Raw genomic sequence first — 25,260 nt, forward strand, 5'->3', positions numbered from 1 at the left:
CATTTGTTAACATCGAATATAGATTTAAGTGTCAGGAAGTCGTTTCTGAAAGTGTTTGTATGGAGTGTAGCCATGCATGGAAGTGAAACATGGACAATAAATACTTTAGACAAGAAGAGAATAGAAGCTTTCGAAATGTGGTGCTACAGAAGAATGCTGAAGATTAGATGGGTAGATCATATAACTAATGAGGAGGTATTGAATATAATTGGGGAGAAGAGGAGTTTGTGGCACAATTTGACAAGAGGAAGGGACCGGTTGGTAGGACATATTCTGAGGCATCAAGGGATCACAAATTTAGTATTGGAGGGCAGCATGGAGGGGAAAAATCGTAGAGGGAGACCAAGAGATGAATACACTAAACATATTCAGAAGGATGTAGATTGCAGTAGGTACTGGGAGATGAAGAAGTTGCACAGGATAGAGTAGCATGGAGAGCTGCACCAAACCAGTCTCTGGACTGAAGACCACAACAACAACAACAACAACTATGTCTGTGTATATACTGCGTGATGTATGGAAGTTTAATCTTCTTAGATCCATCGTGGAATCAGGACAGCGGCTGATCAAACACTATGTCGAGCAAAAAACGGAAAACAGCTGTATTTCAGTCAGTTCTTATATATTTTTTCTTAAGGTCAGGTTCCCATTAAAAATGGTCCAAAAATCGATTTTTCTTTTATTGGGTTCTGTGAAGGATATATCTGTCAAGAATGTTGAGACGAAAAGATTTTTTAATCCGTGCGTTTCAAAAGTGCTCGAAGCAGTGTCACGGCCACCGTGGGACGCTTTCAGCCAGAGATACCCGGTTCAGGTAGAAAACTTGTCATGCGACGACGCACATATTGCAGTATGCATGCAAACATATGTGCCGAAAAAGCTGGCGAACCACGTGCGCAGGCTGCCGGACGCAACATATCTAGCTCAGCCAGATCGGCTTTTCTCGTCAAGAAGGACAAAGGAATTTCCCTCTAGGAACGATTAGAGTTAGACGAAGGGTTGATATATGGTCATGGTATTGCAGACTAAACGTAAGTAACGGAAATAACTTTTTGGTAAAATTTTGGAAAAATTGCCCAGAACATAAGTTTTGGTCGACTATATTGGATTAGCTATAACGAATTTTAAAAATCTAACTTCAAGTCTGTGTCAGCGACATTTAAGATATATTATAACTTGTAGTTTTTATGCAGATTAAACTAATAATAAATATGAAAGTTTTCACTATACTTTAAACAGGTTTTTCACGAGAAACGATGTTTCAAAACCGCGTGCAGCATAAAATAAAACCAGTTGAACCAATTAACTTCTACCTTTGACCCCCGCAAAGCAAACACTTTTCTTAGGAGCTTCTACCTATAATATATGAAATTTGTTAATATTAGCTGTTTTCTATAAAGCCATAAAAGTGAAACAAACCCCCAAAAATCGAACTCAGAGTTCGAGTTAGCACTAGGTCGTCGAATTTAAGGATATTTCATTGTGATTAGGTATAAGCTCTCATGAATTTAACATGGTATCGACTGATGTTATCCATTTTTGACTTAGTACCTGGGGGCTACACTGCACGCAGTCTGGGTGGTTCAAACTCGCAAGGCCTTGATCAAAACATAGTTACGCGTGCCATTTTGTCTCTTTTTTTCGATTGTAAATCTGAAATAAAGTTCAAAGTATGATCAATCATAATCCCCAAAGAGATCCTTTATATGTCTTTTCATTGTATAAAAAAATCAAACTTTGCCTACTCTTTGCTCCTTTGAATGAGAATCTGGCCTTAAGCTTCCAGTTTCGGCACTTCACTGGTGCCATCATCAGGCCCGTATGCACACTGTGAAAGCACTCTGAGGCACTCAGAGCTTGTTGCAATAGAACAGGAGCCATCAAATAAATCTGGAGTCCGTGAACGTTTTTCTGAAGTAAGTACAACGGTTACACAACAACTGCTTGTTGATGTGGTATAACCGTTGAGGTACTCAGTGAAGAAAACTATTCACGGAATCCAGATTTATTTACCGAGCGAGAGAGCGCAGTGGTTATCCCGCTGGACTCCCATTCGGGAGGACGACGGTTGAAACCCACGACCGGCCATCATGATTTAAGTTTCCCGTGATTTCCCTAAATTAAAATGTCGGGACGGTTCCTTTGAAAGGGCACGGCCGATTTTCTTCTCCATCCTTCCCTAATCGGATGGGACCGATGACCATGCTGTTTCGTCCCCTCAGCCAAAACAACCAACCAACCAACTAGATTTAATTGATGTCTAGTTGCTGTAGTATAAGCATTGCGGATTCCAGATTTATTTGACGACACCTTCCGTACTGCACCAAGCTTCGTGGTACGTCCGTTCACAATGTTCGATGTACACCCCTGAAGTACTGAAATTGGTAGCTGAAAAAAAAACAACTGACTGAAATATGGCTGTTGTTTGGGTTTTGCTCTACATACTACGGAAGTTTAAATCGGTCGTGGAAGCATACTCGGATAGCCGAAGTGGTTAAGGTGATCGCTCGCGATAGGCGGAAAATACGTGTTCGAGTCCCGGTCCGGCGCAAATTTTCATCTGTTACAAATAGCTGACGTCAGTTAAGATTCGCAAATGCAAATAAATTTCGTAACATTTCATCTCAGTTTGCAGTTTACACGAAAGGAAGGTTAGAGTTTAATGTCCGGCCCACATCGAGATCCTTAAATTCAGAGTACTGTCTCATAAGAATGTAGAAAGAAATTTCCCGTAGTTTCGCGGAAGTAAAAGATTCAAGATAACAATAGAACATGGCAATTATGACTGCAGGGCTATAATTTGAACGCTGTTCCTCACAAATTTGTTTCTGCCACATCCATTCAGTTCGCGCCCACGACGTGACTGCAAGGGCTTAACGCAGATTTCTTTTACGCAGACATCGATAAAATTACAGAAGTACATCTTCGAGAACATTTTGGATTCCGTGAAGTGTGTGAATTGATGCAACATCGTGTTTGGAAAGGGCGAGTACTCACAATGCCGGAGATAGTGATTTCGCGGTTGGTGGAGAGCGGCAGCAGGTCGGTGAGGATGCAGCCCTCTAGAGCGGCCGTCAGATCCGTCAGAGGACACGGCATGTCGTCCTCGCGCATCCACCACTCCTCGCTGTACGTCCCCATGATCAGCCACTGGTACTTCCGTCCGTACATTCCATGTCTGCAACACAATTTGTTTCAGTTTGAGTTAACTTGTGACAGCAATAGAATAATTAGATGACCCTTTCACCCCCAAGATACTCAAATTGTTGATGCTTTCTCATGAGGAGTCACGTCTACACCAAACACAAAAAGCCAGTAATACGAGCTTTCCGCCTTTTCTTTAGACCGGTGTGAAGGAGACGCACAATCTGCTGGAGAGGAACAAACAAGACCTTGTGGGGCGGCGGGTGGAATTTAATTGTTAATATAAATAGAATGTTACGTAGAAAAGATGCATTTCCCGGCCGATGCACCATATGTGGGGCGGCGGGTGGAATTTAATTGTTAATATATGTAGAATGTTATGTAGAAAAGATGCATTTCCCGGCCGATTAACCATATGTGGGGCGGCGGGTGGAATTAATTGTTGTTAAATGTTCCTATTATTTATGCAGTCTTTTGCCGTTCTCAACACTGGTTCTCTAACTACAATATTGGCAACCAGAAAGTGATTAACAAAACGTGAAGCCTGTAATTAGAATTCCTAGTGCCCACTTCATCTGAGAAATACATTTATAGCTACAGCTTATAGCTCTGAGGAATTAGGAGATTGTCTGGGATTCATAATAAAAAAAAAACGATTCTCTCTAAAATGTTCACTATATTCTGAAAGTCACAGACCAAAAAGAATCCACACAATCCAACTACCAGAGCAGTTCAGAGTCTAATGCGCTGATGCAACTATAACTGTTCAAACCAAATGTTTAAGTGAATGCTCGGCATAATTTGATGATAATGTTCATCAAACGCCACGCTAAATAATGGTAGAATGTCTGTCCCGCGGCGGCGCGTGAAAATACGACATACGCAAACTGAAGATAGATCATTAAAGTCATCCCAGAATTTAACACTTCAATCGAAAACGATTTCATGGTTACGCGTATCCCGAGTAACTTATTACGGCATCCGAGGCTGTTTATAGCAATGATACCGACGAGACGCGACTCCTGGCACAGGTGGTATGCTATTCAGCGTCTGGAGAGAACTGGGGCCTTCCTTCTCTCGCGCAGTGTTCTTATATATAAAGCCGCGGTGCGGACGGCTAAGGGAACGCTTGATCAATTCCGCTCTACCGACTAGCCGCTGGACTAGTAATGCACCACTTTAAGTTATTGAATAAATCATCGCTTCCTTTGCTGATGGCCGATGAAGCTCTCAATTTAAATGTGCATTCAGCACACAGGTAAGTAATCATAATAAAAGTCTGACGTGGCTAAATCAAATATTTTGGGCGAGAGAATTAATTTAATTACACTACACGCAGTAGACGAGCTCTGAACTTGCCCTTTGCAGATACGCTATCGCTATAGTTTTATAGTTATTCAATTGAAACTTCTCACATCTTTATGATTATAGCAGATCTTCTACTTAAATTTAAACATCCTAGCCTTATTTATTTGCCTACTTAATCTATCTTGCTTCCTTAATTTCTAAGACAAAAACCAGAAAATAATGAATTTCAACTAAAATTTTAATTTGTGAGATCCAGAATACTGTTTCTACTAAATTATTATGCAAAATGACTCTAAATATAAATTTTTAAGTTTCTAGCTCTTTTCTGTTGCGCCAATGATTTTTACAGAAAAACATCCAAATTTCGAAAATGGTTAAAGTTATTGAACTGATATTCAACACATATTGATTTAGTATTACTCCTGACATGCTAGAAACGTTTCTGGTTATTTACTTGATTTTTAAAGTATTGCGCAACATTTATGACGTCAGAGCTAGTTACAGCGGACTAGGCTGGCACACAATGGAAAGACTGATGTGAATTTTATACGGCGTGAGTAGGCTGCTTCCCTACAACCTGACACGTGTTTTGTCATCCAAACTGTTGAACAACAAGGCAAGTATCTCAGTACAGAGAATGTTATGTGCCAGTTATCAGACGTGTTATATGCAGGGTGGCAACTATTGAACTGTATGAAAGAAACGTAAATTAGCTACAAACCACGGCGTGCACACACTTTATTCAACATGTAAACGTCACTACAGATATTCGGATTCAGGTTATGACATGTTTGACATGCCTGCCATCTTTTTTTTTGCCATCATAGGCGATCATGTGGCGCAGACGAAGAGCGAAATTCTGCATGACCCGCTGAAGTGTTGGAACATCGATGCTATGGATGACCTCCTGAATGACTGCTTTCAGCTCAGCGATGGTTTTGGGGTTATTGCTGTACACCTTGTCTTTAATGCAGCCACACAAAAAGGAGTCGCATGTGTTCAGATCCGGAGAATACGGAGGCCACTCGAGGCCCATGCCAGCGGCCTCTGGGTAACCAAGAGCCAGAATGCGGTCCCTGAAGTGCTCCTCCAGGACACGAAACTCTGCTGCTTCGATGGGGTCGAGCTCCGTCTTGTATGAACCGAATCTTGTCGGAATCAGGGTCACTTTGCGTGAATGGGATGAAATCATCTTCCAAAACCTTCACGTATAATCTGAAGCCTCCATGCAATCGAGGAATATCGCACCGTTTATTCCGTGATTGGGCAGTGCATACCACACAGTCACCCGTTAAGGGTGAAGATACGTCTCGATCGCGAAATGCGGATTCTGAGTCTCCCAAATGCACCAATTTTGCTTATACACGAACTCATCCAAATGAAAGTGGGCTTCGTCGCCAAACCAAACCACACAGCACATACTAATTCCCACCACACCCCGCGGCCAAACGTGCAGTCTGAACGTCTTAACGCAAACAGTTCAGAAGTTATGACGATTTTATTTCATATAGTTCTATACTTGTCACCCTGTATTTATCATAAAATGTTTCGGGAATTCATTATCAAGTGCTGTAAAGCAAGGAAACAAATCAATACATCGTAACACTACACATTCTGACGACTATGTAAATATTTACATCGCCCTGTAGTAGAATGTACCTTAAAGTTTCTATGCCACACACCGTCAAAAGTAAAAAGGCAACAGCAAACACGCATTGGCAAACATAAAACTCTTGCTTGAACATGTTATGTTGGCACATCACACTCTCACGAGGCTCAGTTGTAAACTACAAGCAACTGCCTGCAACTACCTATTGCGCATGTATCACAGTCACCAACGATGTTACTGTGTATCGTAAATTCTTAGCACGTTATATGTCAAGCCCTAGCAAATTCTAAAAATCAATATTACACCTACACTGCAATGTGTGCATCCATACAGAATGACCAACAGAGAATATTACACCTAACGCCGCCTTTTAGAATTTGCTAGATCCTGACAGATAACGTTCAAAGATTGTCATAGACAGTAGCGTTGTTGAGGGGTGTGATGTATGTGCTATAGTATAGTACTGCCTCTGGTAGGTAGCTGCCTTTAGTTTAGTTTACAACTGAGCCTTATGAGAGTATGATGTACCCAGATGTTCAAGAAGAGTTTTACGTTTGACGCTGCTACTGGCTTTTAGTTTTGACGATGCCTGATGTCACAGAAGCTTTAAAGTGTGTTATACCACAGGACGATGTAAATAATTACACAGTCGTCAGTATGTGTAGTATTACGATGAATTGACTTGTTTCCTTGTTTTATAGCACATATCGTGATATATATATATCTACATCTACATCTACATCTACATCCATACTCCGCAAGCCACCTGACGGTGTGTGGCGGAGGGTACCTTCAGTACCTCTATCGGTTCTCCCTTCTATTCCAGTCTCGTATTGTTCGTGGAAAGAAGGATTGTCGGTATGCCTCTGTGTGGGCTCTAATCTCTCTGATTTTATCCTCATGGTCTCTTCGCGAGATATACGTAGGAGGGAGCAATATACTGCTTGACTCTTCGGTGAAGGTATGTTCTCGAAACTTTGACAAAAGCCCGTACCGAGCTACTGAGCGTCTCTCCTGCAGAGTCTTCCACTGGAGTTTATCTATCATCTCCGTAACGCTTTCGCGATTACTAAATGATCCTGTAACGAAGCGCGCTGCTCTCCGTTGGATCTTCTCTATGTCTTGTATCAACCCTATCTGGTACGGATCCCACACTGCTGAGCAGTATTCAAGCAGTGGGCGAACAAGCGTACTGTAACCTACTTCCTTTGTTTTCGGATTGCATTTCCTTAGGATTCTTCCAATGAATCTCAGTCTGGCATCTGCTTTACCGACAATCAACATTATATGATCATTCCATTTTAAATCACTCCTAATGCGTACTCCCAGATAATTTATGGTATTAACTGCTTCCAGTTGCTGACCTGCTATTTTGTAGCTAAATGATAAAGGATCTATCTTTCTGTGTATTCGCAGCACATTACACTTGTCTACATTGAGATTCAGTTGCCATTCCCTGCGCCATGCGTCAATTCGCTGCAGATCCTCCTGCATTTCAGTACAATTTTCCATTGTTACAACCTCTCGATACACCACAGCATCATCTGCAAAAAGCCTCAGTGAACTTCCGATGTCATCCACCAGGTAATTTATGTATATTGTGAATAGCAACGGTCCTATGACACTCCCCTGCGGCACACCTGAAATTACTCTTACTTCGGAAGACTTCTCTCCATTGAGAATAACATGCTGCGTCCTGTTATCTAGGAACTCCTCAATCCAATCACACAATTGGTCTGATAGTCCATATGCTCTTACTTTGTTCAATAAACGACTGTGGGGAACTGTATCGAACGCCTTGCGGAAGTCAAGAAACACGGCATCTACCTGTGAACCCGTGTCTATGGCCCTCTGAGTCTCGTGGACGAATAGCGCGAGCTGGGTTTCACATGACCGTCTTTTTCGAAACCCATGCTGATTCCTACAGAGTAGATTTCTAGTCTCCAGAAAAGTCATTATACTCGAACACAATACGTGTTCCAAAATTCTACAACTGATCGACGTTAGAGATATAGGTCTATAGTTCTGCACATGTGTTCGACGTCCCTTCTTGAAAACGGGGATGACCTGTGCCCTTTTCCAATCCTTTGGAACGCTACGCTCTTCTAGAGACCTACGGTACACCGCTGCAAGAAGGGGGGCAAGTTCCTTCGCGTACTCTGTGTAAAATTGAACTGGTATCCCATCAGGTCCAGAGGCCTTTCCTCTTATGAGCAATTTTAATTGTTTCTCTATCCCTCTGTCGTCTATTTCGATATCTACCATTTTGTCATCTGTGCGACAATCTAGAGAAGGAACTACAGTGCAATCTTCCTCTGTGAAACAACTTTGGAAAAAGACATTTAGTATTTCGGCCTTTAGTCTGTCATCCTCTGTTTCAGTACCATTTTGGTCACAGAGTGTCTGGACATTTTGTTTTGATCCACCTACCGCTTTGACATAAGACCAAAATTTCTTAGGATTTTCTGCCAAGTCAGTACATAGAACTTTACTTTCGAATTCATTGAACGCCTCTCGCATAGCTCTCTTCACACTACATTTCGCTTCGCGTAATTTTTGTTTGTCTGCAAGGCTTTGGCTATGTTTATGTTTGCTGTGAAGTTCCCTTTGCTTCCGCAGCAGTTTTCTAACTCGGTTGTTGAACCACGGTGGCTCTTTTCCATCTCTTACGATCTTGCTTGGCACATACTCATCTAACGCATATTGTACGATGGTTTTGAACTTTGTCCACTGATCCTCAACACTATCACACATTTAACAACTGCATTCCCAGTACTAATTCATGAGACAATTCTGTAAAGGCTTCAAAGCAGATAACCTCTAAGTACCCCACTTCTAACGGCGAAAGCCAAATAAAATTCCGAGATGTGACTTTTCTACTACTAATGATCATTTGTCAGTAAAGCTCAGAATTCGGGTACGGTCGACGTTAAAGGTCAATGAACTTGAAGACCACAGAAGCTCATGTCGTTGAAGAACAATACCGTGTAACGAAAATTTATGACTAGCAGATTCGCAAGTCTCGTAAACGAGGAATTCTTTCTCAAAAAAGGCTAAACAATTTCTTGAAACAGTGTATGTTAACACACACAATACTTACATAATGACATTTTTCAAAATAAAAATTACTATTTTCGAAAACATTTGGGAAAAACAGCTATATGTTTTCACAACTGTAACGTAGAAAAACAGTCTGGATCGAAAAAATCACGTTTGTTAGTGACCGGTTTTAGTTAAATGGAGTAACACCTTCAGAAGTACACCAAAGTCGATGTGTAGAGACGGATTAACGAAGCAGGAGCTGCACAAGCCTGCTTTCGACAGATTTTTGCCAATTAGTACCTTATTTATGACTCTTGTGGATCTGTTCGTTATACTTGTCTGCCACGTAGTATTGTTTCTTCACTGCTTATGTACGCTTCATATTTTTTAATTTTCAAACATCGACAGAACACAAATACAGAGTTTTACAGATAAATAACTTTGATCGGTCGTAGGGTAGACACATTTCCGTATTTTAAAATGATTTTCATTCGGTTTCAGCGTTTCGCACAGGGGTACTTTCCTTGTAACTTCCATTCAGCTATATTTGAGTGACTCAGTTCATAATCAAGCTGCTGATAGCGAGAACGTCGCTCCAGCATGGAGTACCGATGTTCTTATAACGAAAATCTCACAACTCACGGTGAATTAATGAGCTACGCTGGTGAAAATTGCATTAACCTACATTGCAGATAACAGGTAAGATGCTATGCGAGGTTCCGTTGCACAACAAGAGATATTTGTTTGCCACTACATAGCATGATCGTCACAGCTCAGTGCCAATGAATAGATATATAGCTCAGATGCCCGATTTCCAGACTGAATCACTCTTTTTACAAACGGAGAAGTGTTTCCACTGGTTTATGTGGCAAAGGAAACTGTTTCCTCTGGAATGTTTATCTTGTAAAGAAATACTCTAAACGTACTATCTCGAATCATGTACCGAACAAATACTAGTTGACTTTCAGTTACGAAATTCCTGGATTCGAAAAGTGGTTACTGGCGATTACTGCGACATCGGGATGGGCATGTGTTGCAAAATTTCCCTCTTGCTTTAGTCATGGCGTTTATTTCGCAGAGTAAGTCCATTCAGCAAGGAGCATACGGTGGGTACTATTCTCGCTCTATTCGACGTATCTCGAAGGATGCATAGTCGGAATTAACTGTGAATATAGGCTTCAACATCTGAATAAACGGCCCATAACAATGACGTCCTTGTAGTGGCCAGAGTTTGGTGCTGTTGCTTCCCCATTCTACGCCCCGTGTAGGAGTTGACGGAAATGGGAATTCCCATTTCTGGGAATCGAAATAGTAGATGGTGGTCACGGGGAGCTGACTTTAGAAGTACCCCGGCGGTCGTACACGGCGCCTTGTGAAGGAAAGCCTTCACAAAACAATTTCGTGTGCTTGCAAAAGCGTTTTATTTCTGTGCGGGACGTTCAGCGAATGAACTGATTAATAACATAGCACGCTACGACATAAGACGCGAAAAATACAATAGTCCTAAACTACTATTACTGTAAATAGAGTTAGGAACAATCAAGTGATCAGGAAGAAATTTCAGTTTAGCCTAACTCATCAGAAGGAAACGTCCTCAGGTCAACAAACCTCTTCATAGAAACACCGGAGTGCTAATGCTGCTGTTTACATCCACTTAAGGCGAATGTCGTGAAAGTTTTTTCGTTCAAGATGACGGCCAATAACTTTTCCCACGCCTCTCCGACGTAGGTAGTGCTTTTCTTTATTGGTCTCTACATCGACGGGATGTAACTTGATTTCTTATTACGTTTGTTCTAGTTGCCTTCAGCTCTGAGCTCTGATGATGGTGGGGTACAACAGTGATTCCTGTATTCAAATTGTCTCTCAGGCACTAAATTGTGTTTTGATTCTGATGTGTGCAGTTAGCGTGAAAAAGACGTTCTTTGATTTCAGACGTTGTCTAAATAGCTAGCTGTATGCATAATACGGATATCGCATACCACAGGAATTAGCTGTGGCTGCAGCTTCCCTAATAACTGTTGAGCGTGCTGTACCTCTCGCAATGTGATGTGTTCCCATTGACAGTGATCTGAGAGATGGTTACTTACGTTGTCAACATAGTCGACGTTCTTGGTTTGCGTCGATTTATATATCCCAGTGGAGGCAGAAGTAGCTATGACTGTAGTTTTCACCACTGATGGATGGCTTCTCCAAGCTGTACTCGCTAATTTCCGTAGCACGTTCTCATACTTGCCTGCCGTAGTCATAATATCGGATAACCTCAGAGCATACTTTTAATTTCCAGACATTTTTTTCCAGGCGATGAAGGTTCGGGAAGAGTTCCCACAGTGAAAACATTGGGAGTATTAATTTGTGCAAGTCCACATTGTCGGCTTCCTGCCAGCAAGTGCAAACCGAATAGAAATTACGAAATTGTCCTGTTAGTAGAACAAATGAAACTTTCCCGTCTCTCGAAACTGCCGTAGTCATAATATCGGATAACCTCAGAGCATGCGCCATTAATGTCGTTATGTAAGAGAACTGGCATATGAATGTGTGTTACGTGGTTCATCAGCTTGTCCATAAGATTACGTCCACATTTTCCTATCACCGTGGATACCTTGAAAATATGTAACGTTATTATATGTATTTATATTGACGTAATCTGCGCAATACAGTGTTCATTTTATTGCACTTTCTTATATTAGTGCCGGACCAGTATAACTCAGTATGACTGACTCCAGCGGCATCTTTGTGTACTCGTATATTGGTTTTTCAACAAATGCCATATGTTAAAAACGAGTATACAGGGTGGTCATAAACAGTCTGAGAAGCTTGTAAGAGTATTTTTAGAGTAGGCTGTGCTGAGAAATAATACTTAAGAAAAAAATTCGAAACGTTGCGCCGTTTCCGAGAATCAAGCCGTTGCTCACGCAAATTCAAGCGGCCCGCCCGGTATACAAGGAGAGTTCAGAAAGCGAGTTCAGTTTGGTGATAGAAAAGGAATCGAATACAGATAAGGAAAGCAACTTATTTCACAAAAATCAATTACACTTACACTACTTTTCAACATAGTTCTCGTAATTTTCCAGTCATTTCTCATAGCGTGGTATAAGTTCACATATTCCTTCGTCATAGAATGTTGCCGCCTGTTGCCCTAAGACGTTTAGGCACCTAACGTGCCCAAAGTTTATGAAAAACCAGTTTTTCAGTAACAACCTCGTAGACGACTGTTCGTGAAATTTGTGGAAGTTGACGAGAAATAGCATTAACGTAAACCTACGGTTTTTCTTAATAATTTCTTCGACTACACTAACCAGGTCATCGGAAACCACAGACGGACGTCCACTTTGTTCTTCGTCAAGCACTTGATCATACTCTTCCTTAAATTGTCGGACCCTTCTTCTCACTACTGAAGCGCTCATTGCATTTTCTCCGTAAACCTGGCAGATTTGTCGGTGAATATCACTTGGTTTAACGCTCTTAGCATTCATAAAGCGAATCACAGATCTCAGTTCAAACGCGGCGGGATTTTCGATCAACGATGCCATTATAAACAATCACTGCGAATGATACACAACACAGAGCGAGCTCGATATGCCGACATTTCGTTCTGCTTGAACCAGAGATACTACTGCACGTGAGCCGAACTGTTATCGTCACAGTGCCATGGAGAACTTACTTTCCGAACTACCCTCGTAATTAGTGTCAGATGTTCTCAGACTGTAGATGACAGCGCACGAGACTGCTCAGCCTTTGGCTCGGGTTCGATCCCTACTATCATCCCATCTCCAATTTTTGTATAGCTGCCTTGTGCGGTTTTAGGAAACGGAACAAAGAATCTTATGGGACTTAACTGCTAAGGTCATCAGTCCCTAAGCTTACACACTACTTAACCTAAATTATCCTAAGGACAAACACACACACCCATGCCCGAGGGAGGACTCGAACCTCCGCCGGGACCAGCCGCATAGTCCATGACTGCAGCGCCTAAGACCGCTCGGCTAATCCCGCGCGGCTGACTGGCTAACTTCAATGATTTCACTAGCTGCGACATAGTCGCATGGTTAACTGATTCGTCTTTTATTTTATCACAATTGGTTTATATAATAGTAATCAAAATTTAAAAGTCTGCTACATGTATTTTACCTATTGTATTTTCATCATAATGGTTCTTACGTAAACGAAGAATACATCTAAGCCTACAGTAGCGATATCTATGAAGAATATAGGCAAACTTATTTCTGGTAGCTACTGCACTTCAGTATGTGTTGTACAGTAACGAAAGTTGCAAAATAACTGTGTGGACGATGTGGCCTATTTTACACCATATTTTAGTTCTACGTGACGATGCTTGTGTTTTGATGATGCCATTACAGTTTTATCACATTAGGACATGGTGTGGAACAGGTACGCTTTACTTTATTTTATCTGCACATTTCCCAGTTTGTATGTATATATAACAAGACAAAAAATAGGCACCACTAAGGAGTTACACAAATTGGTAACAAATGAATATGTATACAGGTACCGACAGAAAATACAAGATTGTAGTTTGTCTGCCGGCCGCTGTGGCCGAGCGGTTCTAGGCTCTTCAGTCTGGAACCGCGCTGCTGCTACGGACGCAGGTTCGAATCCTGCCTCGGAAATGGATGTGTGTGATGTCCTTAGGTTAGTTAGGTTTAAGTAGTTCTAAGTCTAGGGGACTGATGACCACTAATGTTAAGTCCCATAGTGCTTAGAGCCATTGGAAACATTTTTTTGAAAATGTAATCATGTTTGTCTGTACATGTACATCACATCTACAGATTTCCGTCCACTCGGGATAATTCCGTCGTGATGCGTCGTTTCTTTTTCCTTGGAGTATATATAAACTAAACAGTTGCAAACTGCAGAACATCACATGCACAATACAGTGGATATAGTTCCAAGCTGATGATAGGGTTTGTGGGAGGGGAAAGTGCTTGAAAGAAATTTTGCACCACCCTCATGACCTCTGTAATTTGTGCTGTTTTCGGTGAACTCTTCCCCAATATTCTTTTGACCACAGGAAATCGCTACGCACTGCCACCTGTGTAGTGATGGGAACAATCAAACGAAAATAATCTATTGAGTCGGTTGTTGGAAAACAAATTAACTCATTTGGTTATATTTTTACATGTTGGTTGAACTACTATTCAACAATTTTTTTCGAGTGATACCAGTATGTGGGAGCAACCGAATGAAAACAGTCGACTCAGTCCGTAGTAATTTTGTATTCTGACTGAATTATCCATTTTTTTTCAAGTGAAAGGAGTCTGTAAAATTTCAGCAGTAGTATACAACCGGAGTATACTCTGCCGAAATGGTAGCACTACTGCTGGGGGTACTTGGGGATATCCAATGTGGTAAGGAAAAGTTAATATAAGCATTATACATTTTATTTAATTCTGTACTGAATAGGCTACTTCTTATTTTCACTACTTAAAACTGATTAATATACTGTTGTGGGTTAAGCTGCTCCAGAAGAAATTATCATGTAACTAATTAAGATGATTTATTGTTGGTGTTAGAAAGTAGAGCATAAAATTTCCGTTAGGGGTATGTGAGGAAGAGAGGAACATTGCCCAAATTTAGCGAATGTTTTCAGTCCATTTTATGAAAAATTGTGATGATGTTGATTAATAAAAATCATTTGAATCTAGTCCTTTACCACTTATTGAGAAAAATATTTGTATGAAAGGTAAATATGTTGTGCAGAAAATTACATCACCAGCTGCATACATAGAAATCATATCCATGTACGTGGGCCTGTTCACATTTTACAGCCTTTGCAAAACAGCAGGTATAATACTTGACGGTTATGAAGAAGAACTGCTCACATTCACACGTTGGTACTTCAGTTTCAGATTTAAGTGTCTCTGTAACCTGTCTGTAACTACGTTGGCACCCCTCTGGACAGCTGGAAGCGACAAGTGATCAACGGCGCACTCAGATGTGAGGAGAAACATTCGATCGCTCAGACACTGGTAAATCATTGTTGTTGATTGCACCCTGTTACCGCCTGTCCTTATAGCTATTGCCGTTCCGATATTTGTTGTTTACGTACACCAGTAAGTAGCTTTTAGTTCAGTTTTTCGTCCATTTTTATGACTAGGCGTTTACTTAATAGTGTCCAAACGCTCAGCGATGTGGAACTCAAAGAAATCATTCGACTGGATAAAAAGTGATCCACAAGAGGAATTCTGTGTGATACACAGTATATGCAAGAATGATTCATGTTCTGAAACGATATTAACTGAAGAAATTCGAACAATATTAATGAAGGACGAAAAGTATTTCTCGCGGAAAAAAAACTTCCGACAGGTGACAGTACAGGCTTAAAAAGCAAGTGATTAAGTCACAAAAAATTTAAAAAATTGTGTCTTACATACTTTCCGTTCACGTCACCTCAGCATCTACCGAAAGAGAATTATCACTGATGGGTAAAAACCAGTGGGAAAAGAGAGAGAGACAAAGCTTCATAAAATTTAAATAAAAATTAATAGTTAATTTAGTTAAACGTAATTTTATAATGTAGCACAATTCATTAACCAATTAACACCAACCAAAAATCCATATTTAACTTCAGAAGTACGAAAAACTCATATTTGATTAAACACATATCTAATGCAATACTTTATTTTTAGGACTATACTTTTTATCGATCTGTCTTTGAAATAATATCCGTTAAAAATATACTTATGGGATGCCTCATAATATTGTGTCGGATCTCCTTTTGCACGGCGTAGTGCAGCAGCTAGACGTGGCATGGACTCTAAAAGTAGATGGAAGTCCACTGCAGAAATACTGATACATGCTCCCTCTACAGCCGTCCATAATTACGGAAGTGTTGTCGCTGCAGGATTTCGTGCACGAAATGACCTCTCGATTATGCCCCACAATTGATCAAGTGGTTCCTGTCGGGCGATCTGGGTGACCATATAATGCGCTCCAATTATCCAGAATGTTCTTCAAACCAATCGCGAACAATTGTGGCCCGGTGACATGGCGCATTGCCATCCATACAAATTTCATCGTTGTTTGGCTGCAAATGGTTTCCTTGCAGCCGAACATAACCGTTTCCAGCCAATGATCGGTTCAGTTGGACTGGACGACCCCGTCTATTCCGTGTAAATACAGCACACACCATTATGCAGTCACTGAAAACGCTCTCTGGTTGGCAAAATGAGCGTAATGTTTGTTTGTACCACCCGACTTCACTGGGATTTCAGGGTCGCAATTTAGATCAATTATTATAGGATGAAGTGGCTCAGTATCTAAAAAAACTAATGCCTCCTTCTGTATGGGACATCAGTTTATAATCTGAGTGAGAAAACTATGCCGCTTGCTTCCCTGTTCACTGCACACGTTTACTTATGTTAATAAATTTGGTATCGGTAGAGCATGCGTTATTTCGCTAACTAGTTAGTTAAAGTCACATTTCTGCAATAAGCCGCTTTCTGTTTAAAGTGTGGTCTGGAAAAGTTCTCGCATTTCACACTAAATAGCTTGGACCGGCTTGTTTCGTAATTATTTGGGATGTTTATGTCAGCGGTCAGAGAGATTATTCCCTTGCGGTCGTTGCCTGTCAACTATCAACAATGCTTGGTACGTCTCTGACTTGTCGTTGCGAATTATTACTAAAACAGTTGCTGATATAGAACTGTTTTTATTGTTTGCTTTAGTCCTTTTACTTGGGATTTTATTGAATCAATTCTTTTTTGTAATTTAATTCTTGCTTGGGCATAAACGCTGTCTGCAAAGATTAAGTTTTTCAATCACTCAGAATACGAAAACACCATGAAATACTCTGAGTAACTGTAATAGTATCAGTAGTCGACACAGTGAAGGTAGTAATACGCTTAAATAGGCTTGTATATTACTCCAAAGAGTTTTATATTCAATATTCGGTTGCTTTGAATGTTATCATTTTTGGTAATTGCACTACTCTTATTACTAAAATATTACTAAAGTAGTTCAAATATGAAGAAATTTAAAGAAAATGTTCATAAGAACTACACGGTAATCTACAGTCACATAAATTTTGGTCAAACCACCACCAGCTTTCACAGCGCCTTGTTCGCAGTTTGGGTTCATGGTTTCTTGGGGGCTGCGCCACACTCGAACCCTACTATCAGCTCTTATCAACTGAAATCGGGACTCATCTGACCAGGTCACGGTTTCCCAATCGTCTAGGGTCCAACAGATATGGCCACGAGCCCATGGAAGGGGTTGCACGCTATGTGCTGCGAATACATAGAAAGATAGATCCCTTATCATTTAGCTACAAAATAGCAGGTCAGCAACTAGAAGCAGTTAATTCCATAAATTATCTGGGAGTACGCATTAGGAGTGATTTAAAATGGAATGATCATATAGTGTTGATCGTCGGTAAAGCAGATGCCAGACTGAGATTCATTGGAAGAATCCTAAGGAAATGCAATCCGAAAACAAAGGAAGTAGGTTACAGTACACTCGTTCGCCCACTGCTTGAATACTGCTCAGCGGTGTGGGATCCGTACCAGATAGGGTTGATAGAAGAGATAGAGAAGATCCAACGGAGAGCAGCGCGCTTCGTTACAGGATCATTTAGTAATCGCGAAAGCGTTGCGGAGATGATAGATAAACTCCAGTGGAAGACTCTACAGGAGAGACGCTCAGTAGCTCGGTACGGGCTTTTGTTAAAGTTTCGAGAACATACCTTCACCGAGGAGTCAAACAGTATATTGCTCCCTCCTACGTATATCTCGCGAAGAGACCATGAGGATAAAATCAGAGAGATTAGAGCCCACACAGAAGCATACAGACAATCCTTCTTTCCACGAACAATACGAGACTGGAACAGAAGGGAGAACCGATAGAGGTACTCAGGGTACCCTCCGCCACACACCGTCAGGTGGCTTGCGGAGTATGGATGTAGATGTAGATGTAGATGCTGTTAGCAAAGACATTCGCGTTGTTCGTCTGCTGCCATAGCCCATTAACGCCAAATGTACCGGGGGAGTTGGGTGTAGCGTAGTCGTTAGAACACTGCATTTGCGTGAACGACGATTCAAACGCGCGTCCGGCCTTTCTGATTTAGGTTTTCCGTGATTTCCCTAAACTGCTTAAGGTAAGTGCCGAGATGATTCCTTAGAAAGAGCACGGTCATTCTTCTTCCGTAATCCGAGCTTGTGCTTCGTCTTTAACGACCTCGTTGTCGATGGGATGTTAACCACTAACTTCCACCTCCTCTCCCCCAAATTTCGTCGCGCTGTCCTAAGGTATACGTTCATCGTACGTACCACATCGATTTATGCGGTTATTTCTAACAGTGTTGCTTGTCTGACCGACAAACCTAGGAGAGGTAATGTTTGAAATTTGGTGTTCTCGGCAGTCACACTCTTGACACCGTGGATCTCGGAATATTGAATTCCTTAACTGTTTCCGAAATGGAATGTCCCCTGCGTCTAGCTCAAACTATCATTCAGAGTCTGATAATTCACGTCGTCTGGCCACAATCACGTCGGAAACCTTTTCACAAGTCTCACCTGAGTACAAAGGACAACTCTGCCAATGCACTGCCCTTTTGTAACTTGTGTGCGTGATACTACCGCATCTGTATATGTGCATATCGCTATTCTATGACTTACGTCACCTCAGTAGTATGTCTCTAATAAAGCTGGCAATCCCAGTCATGGTTCATGTCTAACTCACAATTTGAAAAATATTTGTGAGTGAAATCACTCACCGGCCACAGTGGCCGAGCGGTTCTAGGCGCTTCAGTCTGGAACCGCGCGACCACTACGGTCGCAGGTTCGAATCCTGCCTCGGGCATGGATGTGTGTGATGTCCTTAGGTTAGTTAGGTTTAAGTAGTTCTTTGAGCAAGCAGTAAAGGAAACAAAAGAAAAATTTTGAGTAGGCATTAAAATCCAGGGAAGAGAAATAAAAAATTTGAGGTTCGCCGATGACATTGTAATTCTGTCAGAGACAGCAAAGGACTTGGAAGAGCAGTTGAACGGAATGGACAGTGTCTTGAAAGGAGGATATAAGATGAACATCAACAAAAGCAAAACGAGGATAATGGAATGTAGTCGAAAAAAGTCGGGTGATGCTGAGGGAATTAGACTAGGAAATGAGACACTTAAAGTAGTAAAGGAGTTTTGCTATTTGGGGAGCAAAATAACTGATGATGGTCGAAGTAAAGAGGATATAAAATGTAGACTGGCAATGGCAAGGAAAGCATTTCTGAAGAAGAGAAATTTGTTAACATCGAGTATAGATTTAAGTGTCAGGAAGTCGTTTCTGAAAGTATTTGTATGGAGTGTAGCCATGTATGGAAGTGAAACATGGACAATAAATAGTTTGGACAAGAAGAGAATAGAAGCTTTCGAAATGTGGTGCTACAGAAGAATGCTGAAGATTAGGTGGGTAGATCACGTAACTAATGAGGAGGTATTGAATAGGATTGGGGAGAAGAGAAGTTTGTGGCATAACTTGACTAGAAGAACGGATCGGTTGGTAGGACATGTCCTGAGGCATCAAGGGATCACAAATTTAGCATTGGAGGGCAGCGTGGAGGGTAAAAATCGTAGAGGGAGACCAAGAGATGACTACAGCAAGCAGATTCAGAAGGATGTAGGCTGCAGTAGGTACTGGAAGATGAAGAAGGTTGCACAGAATAGATTAGCATGGAGAGCTGCATCAAACCAGTCTCAGGACTGAAGACCACAACAACAACAATAACAACAACAACAACAAGTAGTTCTAAGTTCTAGGGCACTGATGACCTCAGATGTTAAGTCCCATAGTGCTCAGAGCCATTTGAACCATTTGAAATCACTCAAACTCGTAGACTAAGTGAAAACATTCATATAACTGACGTAAACGTGACATTACGTGAAACCACCCAAACCCAGAGAGTAGGTGAAAAACATTCATACAGCTGACATGGTAGCAGAGACAAATTTCATTTGGTTGTCGAAAATGAGAAAACAATCGACTGGACAGGTGATTGTGAAAACCAACAGGTTGTCCCACCCACTTGAGATTTTGCAGCATAGGAACAGGATCCTGCAACGTATCGCTCTGTCTTGCAGTCAACATTTCGGCGATGAGTTCGTCTTTCTTGTGAAGATATTTCTCCAAGCGACATGTCTCAAGTGGATGAAATTATTGGTGGTATCTCTGTCAGAAACGCAACTGACAATGCTTTGAGACTGGTTGAAAGATGTTGCGCTTCATCGCAGGAACCCCTCTAAAACCTTGGATGACCTTCGGAAGGCCGCCGTCGAAAATTGAGAAAGGATTGGCAGCGACGTTGCTACTACCTTGTGGATTCCTAAGCAAGACGGGTTTAAGCATGTTACAGGCACGGGTGGAGCAATGAATTTTCAAACAGACTACCTTCAATTTGCTTATCGTTTTGTTTTAATGTCACATTAAATGTATATTTTTAGGTTCATACGGCTTAGGACTGTGTTCAGCGGCACCAGGGTATAATATATGGATACTGGAGGGTTATAGTGTTAGTGATTCTTTTGTCACGGTCATCGACGATCATATGGGCTCAGGAGGACTGTCTGTGCACCCTCCGCTTTGACTCTGCAGCCAGTAACTACGCTGAGTTTAAGGGGGAACAGTGTTTGCAACATTCATTCTAGGTTACAACTACGCTCCACCGACGAGTACGTACTGCTATTGAACAGCTTCAGCTATTTGAACGTGGTCGCGTTGTGGGCCTGAGGGAAGCTGGATGGAGGTATCGACGGATAGCTGCCCAAGTTAGGCACAATGTCTCAGTGGTGTGTCGATACTTTCAACATATTCCCTAGATTGTTCTCGATCCTATCGACCAGGTTCTGGACGTTCGCGTAATATAGACACACGTCAAGATAGACGCATTGTGTAAGCAGCAGCCGGCCGGAGTGGCCGAGCGGTTTTAGGCGCTACAGTCTGGAACCGCGCGACCGCTACGGTCGCAGGTTCTAATCCTGCCTCGGGCATGGATGTGTGTGATGTCCTTAGGTTAGTTAGGTTTAAGTAGTTCTAAGTTCTAGGGGACTGATGACCTCAGAAGTTAAGTCCCATAGTGCTCAGAGCCATTTGAACCATTTTTTTGTAAGCAGCAGTGACCGCACAAACATCATCCAGGGGAGTAATCCGGACACATATTACACCTGCTGTGTCATCAGGAACCATCGGGAACGGTATGTTTGCAAACGAATTAAGATGACATGTGTCTCTGGCCAGGCTACTACTGACACCACGAAAGCGCCAAACACGATTAATCTGGTGACATGAAAGAGTTGAGTGGTGAGTGGAATGGCGCTCTATTGTCTTCAGTGATGGGGTTCTGCCTGTATGCGACTGGTGGACTTACACTTGTATGGCGAAGACATGGTGAAATGCCTATTCCAGGCTGCATTCGCTCGCGGTAATTGGTCACATCCCAGGTAAAGTGTGCCGGCTTGGGCACTTTCACAGTAAGTCAATTGATTACACTCAAAGATCAATTTATTCACACAATCAGTTTATGGTCGCAAATGTGGGTCCTGCGATCCGTAAGCAGTTCAAAACAGACAAGAAAAGTCCTTCTTGAAAATACAGGAGTGACTTCTTTGACAATATAAAGTCCATGGAAAACAACACAAGTAAATCTCTCCGCGAAACTATTTTTTTTAGAAGTTTTGTTGCAAATGAAACAGACTATCTTCTTAGACATCAACAGTAGGCAGGAAATTGAAGTCCCCTCTAACGAGTAGAACAAGAAGTTCTAGTATGAGAGTCCATTCCTGGCGCAGCGGGTCGCGATGCGCCGCGGTCCTGGGTGGCAAGGGAGACGTCGAATCCGCGCAGTGGCGTGGTACTGGCTATCTTCTCCTTCTGCTGGCGGAGACGGAACTGCCTCCTGTTCGCCGGGAGTTATACCCGCATGGCGGATGACTACCAGACAGCTATTGCTCTAGCGATGTGGACTGGGATTAGCTGAGGCAGCAATAGGTCCATAGTCGTGGTGGCCTCTACTGCTCTTGCGCGCTCACTCTGAACTAGTCTGCTTCCTGAACGTCAAGCGAAGTTTGGCAGACTTCGGCCGGTGCGCCTGCGGACCTGGAGCGGTGACCCGCATGGCGGTAGTACGTTGCGAGTTGCCAGCAGTGCAGGGGATCCCCGAAACACGCCGCCACGCTTCAGGGTGTGGGCAGCCGGGCCTATAAGTTGTGCACACGCTGTTATCCCCGTGCTGTTTTCATTAGCCAGACAGGAAGGTGATGAGCTTTTTCAGCAAGAGAATGCACTTCCACGTACGGCTACTCGATGCAACGTGGTCTTAGTGGAGTACGATGTCTGCCGTGGCCACCAACATCACCAATCTCTGGCCAGAACATATGGAACATGACATAGCGGAAACTTAGTCGTTCTCCAGGGGCCTGCAAGAACCATTACTGAATTGGAACGAAAGACGCAAGGTTCTTAGGACAGCCTACGCCAGGATTGTTTGCCTGCGAGAATACACGTCCACGTTGCTGCCAGAGTGGGCTACACTACATATTAATGCGATTGTTAGATACCCTTTACTGTGACATGTGTGTCTCATTTGGTCTGAATTTGCTATCTCATACTTCCACAGTGATGAACTACCTCTCACCTCTCTTGTTAATTATAGGGCCTTGTCATTGAGGGTGCTACATTTAAAGAGTTAACGTATTCGACATTTTTAACCCTGCGAGGCGCGTTTTTAAAATAAGTACAGTTAAAAAAGTAGAAAACAGAAACATTATTACAGCTACATTATTTTCAAATGAAAGCCTGGATCTTAATCTACTTTTTGACATAAGTTCCACTTGAGGCACTTATCGAATAGTATGAACATCTTCTGAAATTCATTGTCATAAAAATCTATCACCTGATTTCTGAACCAGTCCTGAACTGACGTTTTCTCATGGTCAGTTTCCTCTAGGGCTGACAGGCAATGTGCTTCTTTAAGTGCAAGAACAAGTAATAGTGACTAGGTGCTAGGTGAGGAGTTTCGTCTCAACCATACGATGCAATGAGCTGAGTGGGTTGAGCCTCATGAGGACGGGCATTTCGATCCCTCGACTGAGCACGCCAAAACCTTTCGTTTTGGATTGCACTCTGACAATAACTGCTCGAGTTACTCTTCTACCCCTAGGAGCAAAATCGACGAACGAAGCACCGTGCCTATCCCAAAACACGGTGCACGTATTTTTCGGTTTGAAATTATTTGTTGGAACTTCAGTTTCTTCGCAGATGATGAATGCCTTCACTCCAAGGACTGTTGCTTTGATTGCGGTGTAAAGTAAGCTATGCATGTTCCGTCACCAGTGACGATTCAGCTTAAAAACTTATACCCTTCGACACAGTACCTGCGGAAAAAATTCACTGCACTAACAAACGATTAGTTTAGTGCAACTCAATTAGCATTATCTGAAACTCAGCATGCCCACAACTGCTGATACTGTAATCATACTGCCGGCCGCGGTGGCCGTGCGGTTCTGGCGCTGCAGTCCGGAACCGCGGGACTGCTACGGTCGCAGGTTCGAATCCTGCCTCGGGCATGGGTGTGTGTGATGTCCATAGGTTAGTCAGGTTTAAGTAGTTCTAAGTTCTAGGGGACTTATGACCTAAGATGTTGAGTCCCATAGTGCTCAGAGCCATTTTTTTGTGATCATACTGTCACTATTTCATACAGAACACTTCTTGAAACGTGAGGAAAGGTATCAGATAAAAATGAAATTGCCTAATGCCTGTCTTATCGATTTTTTATCGGCTTGCAAAACTAGGTCATCAGTATTTACGAACAGTCACCCATTTCGTTTCTTATCTTTCGCATTTATTTGTACGGCCATCTATGAATGCTCTACACAATTTTACACCAGTATGGTGCTCATAGCGTTTTCTCCATACACTTCAATAATCTGCCGATGTATTTCGACAGCTTTCACGTCTCTTGCATTTAAGAAACGAATAACAGCATGTATTTCACAATCGGCCGCATTTTCAGTCGGCTGGGCCAATTTTCAACACGTATAAATAAAGTTATTTTTGTTTAAAAATAACTAGTTTCGCTGTGGTTAGGCATCATCAGATTATCTGAAAGGATAAAGAAGGCTGATTAAATAACTATCCCATAAACATTATAAGGCATGATTCGAAGCTTTGCCGATAATTTAATTAAAACCGTAAAAAACACTTACGTTAAACGCCGGCTGCCAAAGATCTTTGTTAACCACATACACATAAAACTGTCTGGATGAAAGTGTGGTCCTCAGAATAATTAAAAGGGACTGTGAGAACCTAGACGGAAAATTTTCGGAAATCAACCCACAGCCACAACGTAAACGAGGTCTGACAAACTGATAAAGGAAACCAACGAAGAATCAGAATTACCTTTGAACTGTTATAGCAGCAAGTAGAGCACAGCTAGAGCAATGCACACATCATATTGGCCTGTGTACTGTTTGGCTGTTTGGCATCCACACTAATATGACGTACGCTTGGCTCTACGCTGTGCTCTATTTGCTGATATAACAGTTCAAAGGTATTTCTGATTGTTCGTTGGTTACCTTTATCAGTTCGTCAGACCTCATTTCCGTTGTGACTGAGGGGTGATTTCAGAAAATTTCCAACTAGACTCCCATAGCTCCTCTTAGTTATTCTGACGACCGGTCTTTCGTCCAGACGGTTTTATGTGTGTGTGGTTGACATAGAGCTTTGGTACCCGGCGTGATGAGTTCGTTTGACAGTTCTACGTGAGTGTTTTTTACGATTTTAATTAAATTGTTGGTGCAGCTTAATGTCATGGCTTATAATGTTTGTAGGATTGTTATTAAATCAGCCGCCTTTTTCCTTTTAGGTAATCTGATGACACCTAACTACGGCAAAACGCGCTAATTTTATGTAAAAATAACATTGCAACCGTGACTGTTTTATTTTCAGTATAACCATGAAAACCGGTTGCTGTAGAAATCAGCCAACGATGGACTGGAGTGAATACTACGTATAAATAAATGTTCGTGCAAGCGAAGGCTATCGTGATAGAACTTCGCAAGCATGCGCAGTACGACGGCCACACAGCTTCAAAGACCTGAGCTCAAAACAGTACTTACTTTAAAAATACATCTCGTACAAATATTTATAGCGCTGTAAATTTTC

The 25,260-nt window shown here is 42.0% G+C and overlaps 1 protein-coding gene across 1 annotated transcript in view; it reads right to left on the reverse strand.

Annotated features, from left to right (window-relative positions):
- LOC126184452 (gamma-aminobutyric acid type B receptor subunit 2) overlaps window positions 1-25,260 on the reverse strand; it is a 206,741-nt gene that overhangs the window by 112,599 nt on the left and 68,882 nt on the right. Inside the window, exon 3 of the mRNA XM_049926841.1 lies at window positions 2,998-3,178. Coding sequence (XP_049782798.1) covers window positions 2,998-3,178 — 181 coding nt within the window. The remainder of the gene's footprint in view (window positions 1-2,997; window positions 3,179-25,260) is intronic.

Source organism: Schistocerca cancellata, chromosome 4, assembly GCF_023864275.1.
Source record: "Schistocerca cancellata isolate TAMUIC-IGC-003103 chromosome 4, iqSchCanc2.1, whole genome shotgun sequence".
Classification (NCBI taxonomy): Eukaryota; Metazoa; Arthropoda; class Insecta; order Orthoptera; family Acrididae; genus Schistocerca; species Schistocerca cancellata.